At 44.7% G+C, this 18,442-nt stretch overlaps 1 protein-coding gene across 2 annotated transcripts in view; it reads right to left on the reverse strand.

Moving 5' to 3' along the window:
* Positions 1–16,812, reverse strand: part of UBE2H (ubiquitin conjugating enzyme E2 H) — a 44,788-nt gene extending 27,976 nt beyond the window's left edge. Inside the window, exons 1-2 of one of the 2 annotated variants that reach the window (XM_083183301.1) lie at positions 16,182–16,285; positions 15,904–16,043 (exon numbers count right to left, since the gene is read on the reverse strand). In XM_083183301.1, coding sequence (XP_083039427.1) covers positions 15,904–15,929 — 26 coding nt within the window. In that variant the 5' untranslated portion in view covers positions 15,930–16,043; positions 16,182–16,285. Of the gene's footprint in view, positions 1–15,903; positions 16,044–16,181; positions 16,286–16,456 lie in introns of those variants that run through there. The other variant, XM_083183299.1, reaches the window with a different exon arrangement.
* Positions 16,813–18,442: the final 1,630 nt, after the last annotated feature.

Below are 18,442 nucleotides of genomic sequence, written 5' to 3' on the forward strand. Positions count from 1 at the left end.
CCCGCGAGGGGACACAGAATACCGGCCCCTAGCGGGGCTCGCTACGCTCGCCACAGGTTTATATCCAACTCCATGCCCACTTGGATAGTAGGGGTATGAAAAGGACCCCTTTTTCCCATTGAATTCCATGTTAAAATGGACTCAGTCCATTTTAACATTGATTCCTATGGAAAAATCGGGTCATCGCATCCGATGGTCGCATGCGATGCGATGCGATATCGCATCGCATCGCATCTGATTGTATGCCTTAACTTAAGGCATACAATCAAAAAATCGGCAGCCCAGATACTACATAAGTACCGAAAAATCAAATCTAACATCGAATCAAAAGCAAATCGAAGCGTGTGTACATAACTTTAGTCCTAGAACCGAACCCTGAGGTACACCGCTTAGTACGGTGACCCAGTTTGAAAATGAACCATTAACCACTACTCTGTTCCATGTTCTGCAGCCAGTTTCTTACCCAATTACAGATGTTAGCTCCAAGACACATTTTGAACAATACCATGATACAAACTTTGTGGCAGGCCCTTTTCTATCCAACATGACTGTGCCAATGTGCACAAAGCAAGAACTATAAAGACATGGGGTATCATTCAGAGCCCAAAGCAGAAGTGCTGAAATCGCTCTGAAACAGTTTTAGTGCTGGCCAAGGGCAGAGCCAACACAGTGTTTTGTGGGAGCGGTCTGGAAAATGCAGGCTTATCCAGACTGCTCGTGGGGAGGGCTGTGAAGGCTGCACAAAATTACATGCAGCCGCTGTAACTCCACACTTGACCGGCACATGTCAGGGTATAGTTGGTGATGTGCAAGCAATCTGCCCACACATTTTTGCAGGCGACCTTGCCCTGTGCTAAACTACAACTGGGTCGAAGCAGGCCCATGGTTTGAGGCGTTTGGTATGGAAAAACTTGACTGGCACACACAGAGAGCTCTGTGAGGAAGCCACCGATGGTTAAAGGCGGAGAAACGTATTAGAGCTCTCTTTCCTGGTACCAGTATTTGCCCTGAATCATCAGTGGTGCCCAGACAGACAGATTCCACTATACTGCAGCTTTTTAAAGATCAGTGATTTAGTCACATCCGATTGTGTAGTCAATTTTCTATGTTAGTTGTGTATTGTGTTTGTATCTATATTTGTTTTTAAGTGACTTTAATTCAAATTTGTTATTTTTAGCCCAGTCTTTCCTTTATTTAAATTGTCTTACCTTTACTATTTGTTTGGTAGAATTTGGTTAAGACATTTGGGGCAAGCAGTTTACATCTATTATCACTGCTTTGCATCATGAAAAGCAATGGATACAATTAACACCAACTCACAGCTTTGTCATGTAAGAGCATACAGTCAGCAAATTAAACAATGAGCTGCCACATTTTTTGCAATAAGCTTCTTTGTAGGCAGGTGCTGACAGCCCAAACTAGGAGCCTAGAAGTTTTACCATTAGTTTACTAAAACACGATCCAACACTGAGGTGTAGAAGCATTTATGGATCATTTGAGACATGCTGTGTAAGCTTTTTGAAAAATTATATTTGGTAATCTATTGTAGTAAACAGCCATCAATAGCTGCAGAGAAAGCATAAGGGCAAGTTAGAAAATAATCAGCCCATGTCTGTAATACCAGTGCATTTTAACCACTCTATAGCTTACCTCAAACCCTGGTTATTGCCAGGTTGAGGTTCAGCGTGAAAGTACCAAACCTTATATTTCCGGGTCGACCAACCAGGAAATTCAACCTGAGATATAAAAAGGGTTAAACCGGGTCGCCCTGTGTATAATGGGCTACCCAGGTTTAATGTTATATGGTGAAGAACCTGTGATCTGACCCGGCATTGCGATGTGGAGGTGGCATTACTGATCATCACTTTGACAGGATTATAATTAGTGGTTTATGATTGGCTAGCACTGGTTATGCCTATCATTTGAAAAGTTTTAAAGTTTGATTTTATTTCCATCATCTACACTTTCAAAAAATAAAAAAAAATAAAAAAATGGCGTCTGCAAAAGGTCGGGCACCCTGCATGGTTTATAGCATGCACTGCCCCTTTGGACAGATGAGACCTGGAAGTGTCATGGATTGTTCTCAATCGTCGTGTGGAAAGACCAGGTGATGTCAATCTCAAAGGTTTTAAAAGCGCAGACTCATCTGTCCTTGCCCCAACAATCAGCACCATGGGTTCCTCTAAGCAGTGGTGTAGAATACTGAAACTGAGAATAGTTGACGCTCACAAAGCAGGAGAAGGCTATAAGATAGCAAAGCGTTATCCTCTGTTCGGAATGTAATTAAGAAATGGCAGTCATCAGGAACAGTGGAAGTTAAAGCAAGAACTGGAAGAACTGGAAGACCAAGAAAAAGGATCAGACAGAACAGCTTGCAGGATTGTGAGAAAAGAAAGTCAAAATCCACGTTTGACTTCACAATCCCTCCAGGAAGATCTGGTAGACACTGGAGTTGTGGTACACTATAAAAACATACTTTTACAAATATGGTCTTCATGGAAGAGTCATCAGAAGAAAACCTCTTCTACGTCCTCACCACAAAAATCAGCGTTTGAAGTTTGCAAATGAACATATAGACAAGCCTGATGCATTTTGGAATCAAGTTCTGTGGACCGATGAGGTTAAAATAGAACTTTTTGGCCAGAACGAGCAAAGGTACCCTTGGAGAAGGAAGGGCACAGATTTTAATGAAAAGAACCTCTGTCCAACTGTTAAGCATGGGGGTGGCTCAATCATGCTTTGGGGTTGTATTGCAGCCAGTGGCCCAGGGATCATTTCACGAGTAGAAGGAAAAATGGATTCAAAAAGATTCCAACAAATTGTGGACGCTAACTTGATGCCATCGGTGAAAAAGCTGAAGTTAAAGAGAGGCTGGCTTCTACAAATGGATAATGATCCTAAACACACCTCAAAATCCAAGGTGGATTACATCATGAGGCATAAACTGAAGGCTTTGCCATGGCCTTCACAATCTCCTAACCTCAAAATAATTGAAAATCTATGGATAGACCTTAAGAGCAGTGCGTCACAGACAGCCCAGGAATCTCAAAGAACTGGAAGACTTTTGTAAGGAAGAATGGGCAAAGATGCTCAAACAAGAATTGAAAGAATTGGCTGGCTACAAAAAGCATTTACAGGCTGTGATAATTGCCAAAGGGGGCAGTACAAACTTTTTGGTTTTCTGTTACATTGAAAGTGTAAATGATGGAAATAAAAGCAAACTTTTTTTTTTTACATGTTATAAGAATGTCTAATCTGATGCATTGGAGGTTTTTCCATCTTTCCTTGGCTTCTTTTTGCACATACAAATGAATTTTAGCCTGGGGGTGCCCAAAATTTCGATCCCCACTGTATAGCTTTAAGCCGAAGCACTGTTTTGAGCCAAAAGAACAGGTCCAGGTATATTTGTGGGTACAGGGCAGGAACCTTCCATTCACAAAACAGGGTGAGGAATTCTAGAAGAACAGTCAAAGTGGCTTGAGTGAAATCAGTATTTTTAGTTTAAAAGTAAAAACATAATTGTTTAAGCACAATCAGATTTTTTTGTCTCAAAATAACACATACATACACCCCGAGTGGCCAAATTATTATGACCACTTGACACTTCTACGCAGATCGGCCATAACTTCACGTTGTTGCTGCTAGAGGGCAAGATAAATCTAAAAAGGGAATGCAGGACAAGTGAAGCATCAATTGCACTTTGTTGCTTGCGAAGAAATGGGCAAAAACTTGATTTAACAGAGTTTGAACACGGGATGATTGTAGGCGATCGAACTGTCGAACCAGTATCAGTATCAGCAAAACGGTCACACTTGTAAAGTGTTCGAGTGCAGCAGTTATTAATGTTTACAGAGAGTGGACTACCAAGCAGAAAACCGGGTCTCAATGGCCAGTAGTCAATGAGAAAAATTTGCCTTGTTTTATGGCGAGTGTGTGCTGTTTTCGCGTTGGAAGGAGCATTTTGCTCTCCAAAAGTGAACCACCCTATTCAATGTGATATTTCGCCGTCTTTTAAAGTGATTTTCGCCGTGTCTCTCCGTGTAGCAATTCTCCATCTTTTCATGGAGAACTGGAATGTGAACTTTTAATCTAAAAGTTTTTTTTTTTTTTTGGTGTAAAAAAAAAAAAAAAAAAAAAGGATTTTTTTTCTGTGAAGGGGCATGTTATTTTTATTCATGTGCTTATAGCACATGAATATATATTTAATAAAAAAAAAAAATTTTTTTTTTTTTTTTTTACACAGAGCAGCCAGCCGGAGCTCTCGAGCCGCTCATTAGATATTCATATATTCACTGCATCCGATCATTACATATGCACGATCGGGTGCAGTGAATACTGGGTCCCCCGCTGGCTATAGGGGGGGGCAGCTTGTGCTGCCTGGGTCCCGGGGAGCTCACCTCCCCTCCACATATGTTCTGGGGCAGCCAGGGAGACTTTAATCTCCCTGGCTGCCACCGTCCCCCGGCTCCCTGCCGCGGACGCTCATCCGCTGCAGGGGTTAAGACTCGCCGCGAGTGGCGGCGAGTCTTAACCACATTGAATAGTGGGAGCAGGAGTGGCAGCGAGCCCTCCGGAACAGGGCGAGAAAAAAATCTCTCGCCATGCACGGAGAATTTTTCACATTGAATACTGCCCAATGTCAGGCTTGTGGTTGTCACAAGCTACTGAATGCTCGATCTGAAAGGAGACTTGCCAGAGATGTCCTGTCCAACAAAAGAGTAACAGTACGTCAAATTGCAGGGAATCGTAAACCCTTCAGTGACCGTCCCGAGAATTTTCCAGCCTGTGCCTCAGTGCCCAGTCTGGCAAGCCCAAAAAAATTATAGGGATTGCCACGGTTTAGAGCCGGGCAGTGCTGCAGAGTTCAATCGCTGAACTCTGGCAGCTTCAGTGCTGCCCGGCTCCCTCCCCTCTGCCGCACTTCCTTCTCCCTCCTCCTCCTCCCCTCTGGTTTTTCTATAGAAATCCCCAGCCAGCGCCGGCTTATGACAAGCCGGGAGCAGGGACGGGGCACAGGGACGGGCAGCGGCTGATTGACAGTTCAGCTGTTGTGTTGTTGTTGTTTTTTTTTTTTTGGGGGGGGGGCTGGCTCCCCCCCCCCCAAAAAAAAAACAACACAACAGCTGAACTGTCAATCAGCCGCTGCCCGTGGGGATTGCCCGTGGGGATTGCCTCTGTCTGCTTTGAACAAGAGCAGACGTCTCCAATTCACAAAGGAGCACAAGGACTGTACAGTAGATGACTGGAAAAGGGTCATATGGACCGATGAATCGCATTTTCAATTACACCATGCAGATGGCAGGGTGCGAATATGGAGAAAACAGCATGGGCCCCAACTGCATTGCCACAACACTTCAAGCTGGTGGAGGCAATATTATGGTTTGGGGGATGTTTTCTTGGCATTGTATGGGAACTTTGACTTCTGTGGAACAACATATTTAATGGCCAAGGGTATTTGAGTGTCATAGCAGATCAAGTAGATCCTGTTATGTTAATGGTGTACCCTGTCGGGGATTGATACTTGCGGCAGCACAATGCTCCTCGTCATAAAGCTGGCATTGTCTGCAGATGGTTTGAAGAGCATGACAGAGACTTTACCTTGCTTAGTTGGCCTGCACAATCACCAGATCTCAACCCAATTGAGAATCTGTGGGATGATATCGAACTGGCCATCAGGCAGCTGGATCCAGTACCATCAAATATTAAGGAATTGCAAAGTGCAGTTAATCGGATATGAGCCCTTATTCAGATCTGATCACAGTACAAAGTTGTTCTCAAAATGGGCAAAACCAGGTGCACTGCAGGTGGGGCAGATTTAACATGTGCAGAGAGATTTGTGTGAGTTATTTTGTTTCTGTGCAGGGTTAACACTGTCTGCTTAATTTTTACACTGCAATTTAGATTTCAGTTTCAACACACCCCACCCAAATTTAACTCTCTGCACTTTAAATCTGCCCCACCTGCAGTGCACACCGCTTTGCCTATTTTAAGAACAAATTTGTACTGGGATTAGATGAGAAAAAGGGCCATGTCTCAAATTCCTCATACTACCTACCAACATCCCAGAGTCCATGCCAAGAAGAACCAATGCAGTATTAAGGGCAAAAGGTGGTCCAACATTGCATTGAGGGGGTGGTCATAATAATTGGGCCACTCAGTGTATATTTGAAGGTACAATTTAACCACTGAGCAGCAAAGTGGAACAAAAGTTGTGCTCGGATCAAAAGGGAGTGACCAGGTCTAATAAAACAAACCATAAAAAAAGCGACCTTGAGATCATGTTCAGAGAGGTCTTTCACACTTATACCCCTTTTAGACCAAAACACCGGGTCGCACCCGGGTTTTTGGACCCTGGTTGAAGCCGGGTGCGACCCGGCGTTTAGGGGCATTTACCCCCTCCCGCCCCTTCCCGGCGCTTGAAGATGACAGCGCGATGTCATCTTCAAGCGCCGATCGACGCCGCCGTATCCGGAACGCTGCTGGGGGCAGCCCAGCACTAAGGTAAGCTGCTAGGCTGCCCCCAGTCCCCGCGCGCACCCCCGCCATTGGACAGGAGGTGAATGGATGCCGCACACAGGCATCCGTTCACCTCCCTCCCCCGCCGCCTTCGCTGCTGTCTGCAGAGTGTAGCAGACAGCAGCGCCGGCTGTCAGTGTCAGACTGACAATCCGTCCAACCTGCGGACGCTTCGGTCCGCAGGTTGGAAGTTCCCCATTCATGTAAATGGGATCCGGGTCATCCGACCCGGCGTTCCCATTTACACCGCCCTCTACCCAGGTCCTAGCCGTGTTCTACCCAGGTCAGGACCTGGTTAGAAGTCCCGTGTAAAGGGACACGGCGTTAGGGATTTACACCGCCGAAGATCCGGGTCTGACCCGCCGCTGACCCGGATTTTTCGGCGATGTAAAAGGGGTATTAGCATGACAAGAAGATCTACTGAACTAAAAAATGAGAATACGGTTATACACAACTCAGGGCTCTGCAGCTGTATGTTTCCGTTCCATTATACTGTCCTACAGTCAAGTAATGCCACACTCATTTGAATCCTAACTGGTTTAGCATCTGTGCTCTCACAATAAACATTACTCAATCATTAAAAGACTCTCATATTAATTTCCAGGGCTGCATAGCTACATTTTGGAATTTTACAAAAAATAAATTAAAAAAAACTACAAAAAAGGTAAATTAAATAGAAAATGAAGTATCCAGTTAAAAAAGGATTCTTTTTTTATACACTGTATAGGTTTTTCTGGAGCCACTTATATTGCCATATCATAGAGCAAAGTTTAACTCTGCAGTGTTCTAACATAATAAATCAATATTAAGTAAGGAAGATGAGGTACAGGTGTCTTGTAAAAAGCAAGTCACACCTTATACAGGAATAGTAGATACTCAACATCTGTTTGTTATAGTTAAGGTCCATACACACTGGGTGATTTTGCCCAGCATGTATGCACAGCTGGCTGCTGGGATAATGCGGGACCGGCTTTTGAGCTGAACTGATCTGCTTTCAGGTCAAAATTGCCCAGTGTGTGGGCCTTAAGGTGCCCACACTCTAGAATTATTATTTTTTTAATGACTGGCTGATTTCCGACCGATCGGTTGGTAAAAAAAAAAAAAGACACTCGCCCAGATTTTATCGATAGTGGGCCGATATTGATGGAATGCACGCTCCTGCGGATCTTTTGCCAAATCTTCTGATCTTACGCTAAATCTTCTGATCTTACATGCTGCATGAAAGATCACAAGATTTAGCAAAAAGATCCATAGGAACACACATAGGATCTTAAGGGAAATCTTTGGTGTGCGCTTGTCTGAAATTTTTTTGTCCAGTACAGACAAAAGATTAAGGATAAATTATGCGCAGATGTTAAGATTGCAGATCTTTCTAGTGTGTGAGCACTTTTAGTCTCTACCATCACTGGTGCCTTGGGTAGGTTGACCAAATAAGGACAGAAGCCAAGCATAGAGTAGCACTTTCTATACCCCTACTGTGTAAAAGCCTAGCACTTCTGTAAAACAGCTGACTCGTTTAGATCACCCATTCTAATTTTAGAAGCTTAAGAAGTTGGGAGGTGGGGAATGGGGTATGTTCCACTTTTCACTCCATAGAACATCCTCAAAAATCAGTCATGTAACGCTGCCAATTAAGCAACACAATTCAATGAATATGTTGAGATCAGAGCCTGCACCAGAGCAACTAAAATTTTCAAACATACAAGCTCATGCCCACAGGGGTCAGCATTTAAGTAACTCACAAGTATTTATTTATTTTTTCGGGGTGTGGGAGAAGACTGTAGTACCTTGTGGTTGGGAATTGAGACACTAAGGCAAACCACAGAACGACTACCCTGCTTCAAATACTACTTGGCAAACGAAAGACGAGTATTTATGTTCTCGTTTAGCAGGAAGGAACTTTGAGACTAGTTTATTTTCATCCACTACGATTCCCATCGCTTTCCATTGCCAGGAAACAACCATTGCTTTAGTCTTCTAGTTTCAGGAACTTCCTTTAATCATGGTTTCAATGATTTCTGAAAATGGTTCTTCTCTACAATCACTTTCTGGGTTTTTATGGTAAAACATGCTTGCGGACATAGACATGCCTGGGCAGAGTGGACAAAGACCTGCCGTACTGTGATCAATTAGCCACTGATTAAAATAGTTTTTTTTCTTCTTTTCAAGTACAATTACTTTATTTTCGCTCTCCATTTACCTTCGATAATGCAGAATATCTTCTGATCTTTTTCACCAGAAAACACTGGCCCTGACAGATCGCTCAGCACAGGCACATCACTGTGTGCTGAGCGATCTTGCGGAGCACATTGCTGATTGCTATGTGTAGGGCCCATAAAACCACAAGCCTAATGTTACAGTGGCCCCCTTGTGTCTCTAGAACACTTTGACCAGTTGAGGCATTGACCTCAGCAAGTGTCCTGTGGTATCAGGCACAATGACCTTCACAGAAGATCCTTTAGGTCCTCTAACTTCCAAGGTGCGGCCTCCATGTCTCAGACTTGTTATTTCCGGAACGTCCCACTGATGTAAACACTTTGAACTAATGTTACTCAATATTCCTAAAACGCACCAAGTAGTACTACCCTGTACTTTGAAACTGTGTTAAGGGAAATGGTACATTTCAAATTAACATCCCCATTAATGCCAGGCCACAAGGACTCCTAGTAGAACATTACTCAGATCATGAAACTTCTTCTACCAGATTAGCATCAGAGTAAGATCTCTTCCAAATGTATATTACACAGACACCTGGCTGTCCAAAGGATGTAAAAGAAAGTGACCAGACCAAGCTACTTTCTTCCACTGATCCATGGCACATTGTAATGTGCTGTCAGCGGTGGATAGGGGACACCCTGGGAAGTCAGACCAGTCTGCGGCAAGACCGTAATAGGCAATTCATGGTTCCAACACTTCTCTGTTTGTGTAAAAACAGTTTATCTGTGGGTTAGGATCATACAAACAAGCTTTCCCTCCCCACCAACAATGAAACGGGCCCTTCTTGCCCGTTCATCCAGTTCTGGTAGGTACTAACCACTGCATAGCAGGAACAACCCAGAGTAAACCAGCCATTTTGGAAGTGCTCTGACCCAGCTGCCTAGTTATCTCAATTTGGCCCTTGTCACAGTCCTTCAGATCCTTAAGTTTGCCCATTTTTCCTGCTGCCAGCACATCCACTTTAATAACTGGCTGTTCACATGCCTATTCTATCCCACACATTGACAGGATGATACGTAATAAGATCAATGTTATGCACTTCACCGGTCAGTGGTTTTATTTACAGCTAATCAGTGTATGCCAGTGGTTCCCAAACTGTGCGCCTAGGCTCCCTGGGGTGCCTTGGGAGACTTGCAGGGGTGCCTCGGGTTGGTTGTCCAGGACCAATTGAAATTATTTATGATCAATTATCTCTGGACAAAACCAGTGCTGGTGGCTGCCAATCATAAAATGTGTACAATCAGAACCAAATTCTGCTCTTTACCACATAACTGAACCTAAGAAGCACATATAAACACAGTCTACTTAATTTGATATATATATTTTTGGGGGCCTAGGGGTGCCTTGGAAAAATTCTGATACTCTAGGGTGCCGTGATTAGAAAAAGATTGGGAACCCCTGGTGTATGCAAATATATTTCACAACTTAATGCTACAATCGCAGTAATACTTTTTTTCTTTAAACAAATCATTGTTGTTTACTGTAAGATACATTTTGGTACTTGTGTATTTTGGCGGCGCCCCCGATGTCCGTCGTACGATGAACGCATCGCATGCCATGTACCCGATGGCATGCGACGCGATTTTGACCCCCTATACGATAAAAAATCGTATAAGCACCCTAAAGGGTGCTTTTGAGCACCCTAATGGGTGCTTACAATGTTAAATGCACCCCCACGCCACCCCCCCCCACTATAAACGTGAACCCGAAGCGTGGCGAGCGCAGCGAGCACGCGAGGGGCAGCGGTACGTGTCCTACGACCTTTTCATAACCCCACTATCCACGTCGGCGTGGAGTTGAGAATAGAATAGTGTGGCGAGCGCAGCGAGCCCCGCGAGGGGACGCGTATACCTTCACAGGTAAACGCGTCCCTTCGCGGGCTTCACAGGTATCCGCGTCCACTCGCCACGCTTCGGGCTCGGTGGCGAGCTGCGCTCGCCACACTATTCTATTCTCAACTCCACGCCGACGTGGATAGCGGGGGTATGAAAAGGTCGTAGGACGCGTACTGCCGCCGCTCGCCACGCTTCGGGTTCACGTTTATAGTGGGGGGGTGGCGTGGGGGTGCATTTAACATTGTAAGCACCCATTAGGGTGCTTAACATTGTATAAGCACCCATTAGGGTGCTTATACAATGTTTAATCGCATCGTATGGCATTGTATGCCATACAATTTCAAAATTGTATGCCATCGTGCACTATCGTACGTATGCGTTATGGTATGCAATGCGATGGGCGCCGCCAAAATACACAAGTACCTACATTTTTATATTTTCTTCAAGCTATTCATGATCTTGCTTAAAGTAGTGTCAGGCGATTACCATGGCTGCCACAGTCACTTGACATCACAGATCCTTTGTAAGCACAACCCTGCCTTTACCAGACTTTTCCAGATATGCATTGAGGGAGGGGTGATCTAATGGTATCTGGTGACCCTCTCCTCTAGAATTAACTTCAGTATGCAAATTCCTTCCAAATGACATACCCTACTTTTGTACCATAGAGACAGAAGTAGGTGCATTATTGTATTAAACATCAGTGGCAAATATTTCCTAAACATTCCTATGGAATGCGCTTCCACACACACTAAGACTCTCCACTAGCCTCCAGACTTTCAAGTGTTCCCTGAAAACTCACCTCTTCAGGCAAGCCTATCATATTTAAGTACCACGTGCATAACCCTCTGAGGCACTTATGCATTATATAGCACCACTTCTGGACTTGCAACTTGGTAGGACTGCTATGCTATTACTGATGCCTGTCCTTGTGTTTCCCTCTAGATTGTAAGCTTGCAGCAGGGCCCCCCTACCTCCAAGTCTGTCTGTTACTCTGTTTTATCACTGTCTACTATTGAAAAGCGCAACGAATCTGCTGCGACAACAGAAAAATAAAACTGAATGCTAAATACAAACATTCTTATTCACAAGTAACAATGCTCAAGAATATACAGTACAGTATTGTTCTAATGTGTGCCATATGTACTGCGCTGCAACCCTCTTGTGGCGCCACATAAATAAAGTTTAAGAATAAAATTCATGGAAACATTGTTTAATTTCAAGTGATGGTTTACAAAAGTGTAGATGTTGTCCATAGTTGTCGTAATAATTATAACCACCAAAGTCTAGCTATTTTATTAAAAGGTGCTAGATAAATGGTGAGAATCTGATTGTTTTGTTATGGTCAACATAAATAAATACACCTCTTATACTACAAATAGCGAATATAAAAAAGGACCACTAAATAAAAGACAAAAAAAAATATATATATATATATATAGATGTTGTAATCAGGTTAAAATTATAATTTTTTTTAAATATATGGGGACATCAGCTTTTATATTGTTTTACCTGTAAAAGTAACTTTTTATAGGATTATAGTTGTCCAAACTGAAGGATTTCATCAGCTTTGATAATCGCATCTTTTCATAAGCCAGACAATTCTGGGTTGTATCCATTTAGACAGGCATCACAACAGCTGTTGCCTCAAATAATGTTTTAATAGTTATCTTTTGAAAACTATTATGATTTTGAAACTGGGACAAAAAAAAAAACAGGCAATGACAGCTATGCAGTGGCTGCTTACTATAGCATTTTTGTCCTAGTAAACTCACATACCACAGCTTATTGGTATGGGGACAAAATAAAGGTGGCCATAACCTATTGCGAGAAGTCACAGCAGTGTATGGCCATCCGATCTTCTTTGACCTTCCCGGGTGGCAGTATCTCATGTGATAAATCGCATGCAATCCTGTTCCCCGCCGCTGGGATTGGGGCAGAGTTGGAGATTTGAAAATTCAAAAGCTAGCCCAGTGGTTCCCAAACTGTGTGCCGTGGCTCCCTGGGGTGCCTCGGGACACATGCAGGGGTGCCGCGGCTTGGTGGTCCAGGACCAACTCAAATTATTAATGGTTAATTATTTATGAGCAAGACCAGTGCTGGTGGCTGGCAATCATAGAATGTGTACAAACAGAAGCAAATCCTGCCCTTTACCACATAACTGCCGCTAAGAATCGCATATAAACCCAATCTAATTCTTTTTTTTTTTGGACCTAGGGGTGCCGTGAAAAAAATTCTGATTCTCTAGGTTGCCCTGAATCAAAAAAGATTGGGAACCTCTGAGCTAGCCAATCAGCAGCCAGTCTATCTTTTGAATTTTCAAATTCTGCCACCACTGTTCGCAGTGTCCGCTCCCTCAGTGCTTCCCAGACATTGCGGACTGCCCACTCAGCCGCTGCACCCACAGCCTCCAGGCACTTCACGCAGCCCGGACCCCACGCTGCCCATGTATTCCCCCCCCCCCCCCGTGCGGACTGACTGCCCTGTCCCGACCCTGCACCCACATCCCCTGGGCGTTCCATGCTGCCCAACCCCTTCACATAGGTGTGTGCCAGTGGTGCTTCAATGCTGGCACACACCTACGGATCGGACCAACACATCGTGTGTGCTAAAAAGCACCCACAATGTGCAGCTGATGGATCCAATCCGACAGATTGACACCCCATCTCACCAGATTTAAACATCTGCAGAGTGGGGGTAACGCTAACCACTATGCCAACCATGCTAATATTTGACTATTTTTATTTATTAGGTAAAAAAGTTTAGGCAATTGCAAACTGGGTACAGGTTTAAAAGTTTGATTAATAATTTACAGGCTTCAAAAGGACTGGTAATAGTGAAGTGCTCAACATGCATACAGATTGCCTGTTGCAAAGTTTTTATGCATTAAAAAAAAAAAAAAAAAAAGTGTTTATTTATCCATCACCCACAAGACTCCCACAATGTTTCCAGGAGGGTAGGGTAATTGCCTCATAGGTATATTGCTGGCCATACACACAGATTTATCTGTCCAGTCTGTCTGGTGTGAACAAAAATAAAAAATGTGCTCCCAAATGCTGGGGGGGGGGGGTAAACATGGTAAATACCAATGTAAACATTTATTCCGTCGACTTAATGATTGCATACTCAGTAAGCCATGAGATTAATATTCATATAAATAAGGGAGATCTCAATACACCACACGCCTATGTATGTAAAACCCACAAATTTACCTAAAGTTACATAAACATATCAAGTAAAATACCACCTAAAGCTTATGAATAAAAACTAGATGAGCACCATAATTATGAAGTGCAAAACATTATCTTTTTGTTTTAAAATGAGCATTAGGTTCAGTCTTCAGCCTGCAGTACAAAAGTGATTTTACAACTATGTACACACATCCTGCATGGCCAGTCTGTCTCTGTACACAACACTTTCCTTTGTCACTTGATCAGCTGTTTGCTTGGCCCATCCCATCTCCCTGCTTCCGGGTAGTAACAGAAGAGCCAATAGTATGACAGCAAGCTGACAAAACAAGCAGCTCAGTACTCCAGCTCTACTAATATGCAACAGTTTATTAAGGAAGTTACAGCAAGGGGGCAGGGGGCTGTGTATTTACATCAGATACTTGCCAGGTCTTTTAACCCGTACATAACCTCTCCCCTACACCAGACCTCAGCTATTCAAAGCCGCAACTTAATTAAAATACGTTTGAGAGTAGAAACAACTTGTGCAGTCTTAAAATCATCTACATTCCATGTGGAATCAACGCCAATTACATACAGTATCAAATGACTGCTACTTGGACAATAGGTCTGACAAATAGACATATTTATGCTGTAAAAGACTTCAGAAGTAGGAAGCATACAAATAGGACTGGTCGAATGGGAGGGGGAATGAAAACATTTCAGTGAGTCAGAATTTCTGCAGGCTGGTTGTCATTACCAAGCCCAAAACATTTCCACCTCAATATTAAACAGAGCCTATATCTTCAGACAAAAGAAATGGGATAAGTACAGTAACCCTATCCCATCCAAGGAAGAGCAAATTAATATACACACTCACACACCTATGCATACATGAATAGAGCACTGCAAAGATAATCATTGTATTTCATAGCGTAAAAGATTGACACTTGCTATCAGAAAAACACCAAGGCCACATTCCTCCCCTACTCCATTAAACAACTTCAACAAGACAGCCTTTCACGAAAGGCCTACTGCCTCATTTTCTAGGAGCAAGACAACAGCTGTAGTGTCCGATCCACCTAATACATTTGGGTAAAACAGACTTGAGTAGCAAACTAAAAAAGGGTGGACAGGAATAACATTCAAACAAAACGGCTTCAGATCATCGTCCCTAAAGCACAGCTCCCTTAAAGCTACTGGTGCCAGACAGACCCTAACACACAGTCTCTGAAAGCTAAATACTTAAGTCAACTTTAGTATTTCCATAAGGGAGGGGACTGCTAGAGGGGTCTGAAGAACCAACACAAGAACTGCTCACTGCAGACCTGAACTTAAGTGCACATAGTAAATTGACAGGCTAGTAGAATCAAAATATAAAAATAGACATTTTAATTCCCACTACTAAAAAATCTCCTGTTCTCAGACAATGACAGGTGACCCTTTCCTTGCTGGAGTCCTGCATTGCAGACCCAACAAGTCCAATAGGATTCTGTGTTCATTTAATGCAATGACACTTTCAGAAATCATTGTGTCTGAAGCTAGAAACGAACAAAGAAGGAGCCACGTATATATTAAACCTTCCTGTCAAAATGTCTTTTGTACACTATGTTCCCAGTGATTAGAGATCTAATTTAAACTGAACAATGATGTACCTGCAGCAAATGAAAAATACTACTGCTTTGATAGATTTGGTTTTTTATTCTAGCTAGACATGTAACAGAAGGATAGAAAAACATGCCTAGCACAGCGCAAACCTATTTCTGCCACCACAAGCCAGCATGAAACCTAAGCAGCCTTTTCTGTTCTCCTACAATACAACAAATCCACCCTTAAGAATTAGTGGGGACTCAACCATAGAGAGGGGGGGGGGGGGGGGGGGGGCACTGATTGCACCCATATGGTGGCGGTTTTGTTTAACTAACCATGGTCTTGTACACACACACACACACACACACACACCATTAAAATTAACTGTTTAATATACTAGAAATCAACAACCCAATAAAACATTAGCAACACAAGTCTCAAAGTATTAGAAGCTATGTAAACACCCCGGAAATGTCACATAACTTATCAAAACAGAGAATCTTGGGAGAGGCGAAGATCTAGAAGAATGTATTTCTATAACATCACATCTATCAAAAAAACACAACAGAAAAGCTTACCTGATGCCACAGGAGCCCACTGCCATGACAGAAGCCTATAACCTGGCCAATTCCTCATGTTTACAAGCTCCCCTGCATCTGCGGCCTGTCAGCCCTGGCACTCAGCAACTACTTGTAAGCTGAATCCCTGCTGACTGTCACTATAGTACATTGGAGAAATTATATATATATATATATATATATATATATATATATATATATATATACACACACACACACACACATACATATACAGTCACAATTGTATACATATACACAGATATAATTGTCGAACATACACAAATGACCTCCCATTGGATATGTCAGTCACACAGCCTATGCTGAGGCCACTACAGGGGAAAAATCAGCCCCGTGTAGGGTAAACGACGGTGTAACCGCCCCACCGGTGGGGGCACGGGGGAGCCGTCCCCAGCAGCGGGGGGAGAAGATGGCAGCAGACACAATGAGAGGAGGGGGGGGGGGGGGTCTCACACGCTAGTGACACGGCGCCTCCGAATCTGCTGGCCCCCCTGTACACCGGTAACCCCCCTTCTTTCCCCCGGCAGAAGGATACAGTTTGACAACATCCGTGTCCATTCGCCTCTTGCCCGGGCTGGGAGATGACATGGCTGCAGCTCCCCCCCGGGGTCTCCCACTCCGCTGGATGCACAGGGCTGGGGGGCTGGATGGCGAAGGAGAAAGAGGGGTGCTGCTGTGTCCCGGCGGGGCCTGACGCTCCCTCGGTGTGAAGTGCAGCTATACGGCTGGGGGGCCGGGCCTCACTATCGGTTCCCCCAGCCCCTGTGGGTGCCGATTCCTCAGCTCACCGGGGACTCCCCGTCAGTACTTAGATCATATAACCGACTACGAGCACCGCTGTCACGTGACTCCACCAACAGTGACGCGCCGGTCGCGGAGGAAGACTTAAAAACAGAGAGGAGAGGGGCGGGGCCAGACTGGAGGGGGCGGGGACAGCGCTGTGCTGGCCAAGCCTCTCTTTCAATCGTTGTTGTTCCTCGCTTCCCAGCGCTAGTAGCGCTACTAATATGGCGAGATCGACAGGCAGGCGGAGAGAGGCATGTAGCTGGGGAGGGGCGCAGAGGCTTCTGGGTTTTGTAGTATTTGCCCTTTTTTTCTTCTCTCAGTGGTGATAATATTAAGCGTCACTGTGTAAAAACACACCATGATTGGGTGCGGGTCAGTGTGAGACATTCCTATAGTATCTCAATCCATTTTAAATCATAATTATTTGTTATGAGGGTGACGTGCCCCAAATTATTTTTCCTCATTCTAGTATAAGACTAAGTTTATTGAACACATTTAAAGATTATTGCTGGCTTGTACATTTGTTAGGACAGAAATTGCAACTCTTTTGAAAGTAGGGAAAGATATGATGCGCTAAATGAATGGTGTGCAGCAGTTTGCAAGTGACGTGTTTGGGTGACCAACCGTCCCGTTTTTGCCTCGACTGTCCTGGTTTTCAATAGTGAAATCCCGCGTCCCGGGGGAACCCATGCCGGGACGCAGAAAGTCCCGGGTTTTGATCCCTCCGCGTGCAAACAATTACCGGCGCAGCCGCGCAGCATAAAAATGAGTGTGAGGGGGTCAGGGGGAGGGGAGGGAACTCTTACGCCCACCCTCCGGCCTCCCGCTTCCTTGTTATTGGTTATTTAGCCACCCGTGACCCGGCCGGACACCTCCCACACACTCCCCATATAAAGCTGTGCTGCGCATGCTGGGGTGGGGCAGGCGCGCAAGAAGACGGAGATGGACCACGGCGCGTAGACTCCCGTCCGTCACCACCACCGCCCGGGCCACGCCACGACTCGTGGCCCACGAGCCGAGGAGAGACGCGGCAGCGGGTCACCACTCGCACCGTCCACCGCATCTGAGACAGCGCAGTGCAGTGCGTGGACTCCTGGAGGGAGAGCGAGGAGACTGAGTGAGTAGACTCTGGCCTACTGCGGCCTACCCTCGCTCGCTGCTCGCTCGTGAGTCGTGCTTCCTGTCAGTGTGCTGCTGCTGTGCTGAGCGGCTCGCCTCAGCCTGAGCCTGTGTGTGAGACTCTCACACTCACAGTGAGAGTGAGAGTCAGAGAGTAGTCTAGTAGGCCTGGCCGCCTCGAGGAGGACGTTCCAGTCAGTCGGCTGCAGTGTGCAGTCTGGCCGCGGGCCGCGGCGCCCAGGCAGGCCCTCTGCCTCCCTCCTCCCTCTCTCCCCAGCCCAGTCCCCCCAGTGGGGCCCCCCCGGGCCGTTACACTGTAACGGAATGGAAATAATCCCCTTATATTTATTTTATTTCATTCAAGTGTCTTATATAGCAGCATCTTATTAGTGCAGCAGAGTGTCTTGTTATATTAGTGCAGCAGATTCCGTTACAGCGTCTTATATATAGTGCAGCAGATTCCGTTGCAGTGTCTTATATAGCGCAGCAGATTCCGTTACAGTGTCTTATATAGCGCAGCAGATACAGTTACAGCATCTTATATAGCACAGCACATCCCGTTATAGTGTCTTATATAGTGCAGCAGATTCCGTTGCAGTGTCTTATATAGCGCAGC

This window comes from Crinia signifera, chromosome 4, assembly GCF_055691185.1.
Source record: "Crinia signifera chromosome 4, ASM5569118v1, whole genome shotgun sequence".
NCBI classification, from domain to species: Eukaryota; Metazoa; Chordata; class Amphibia; order Anura; family Myobatrachidae; genus Crinia; species Crinia signifera.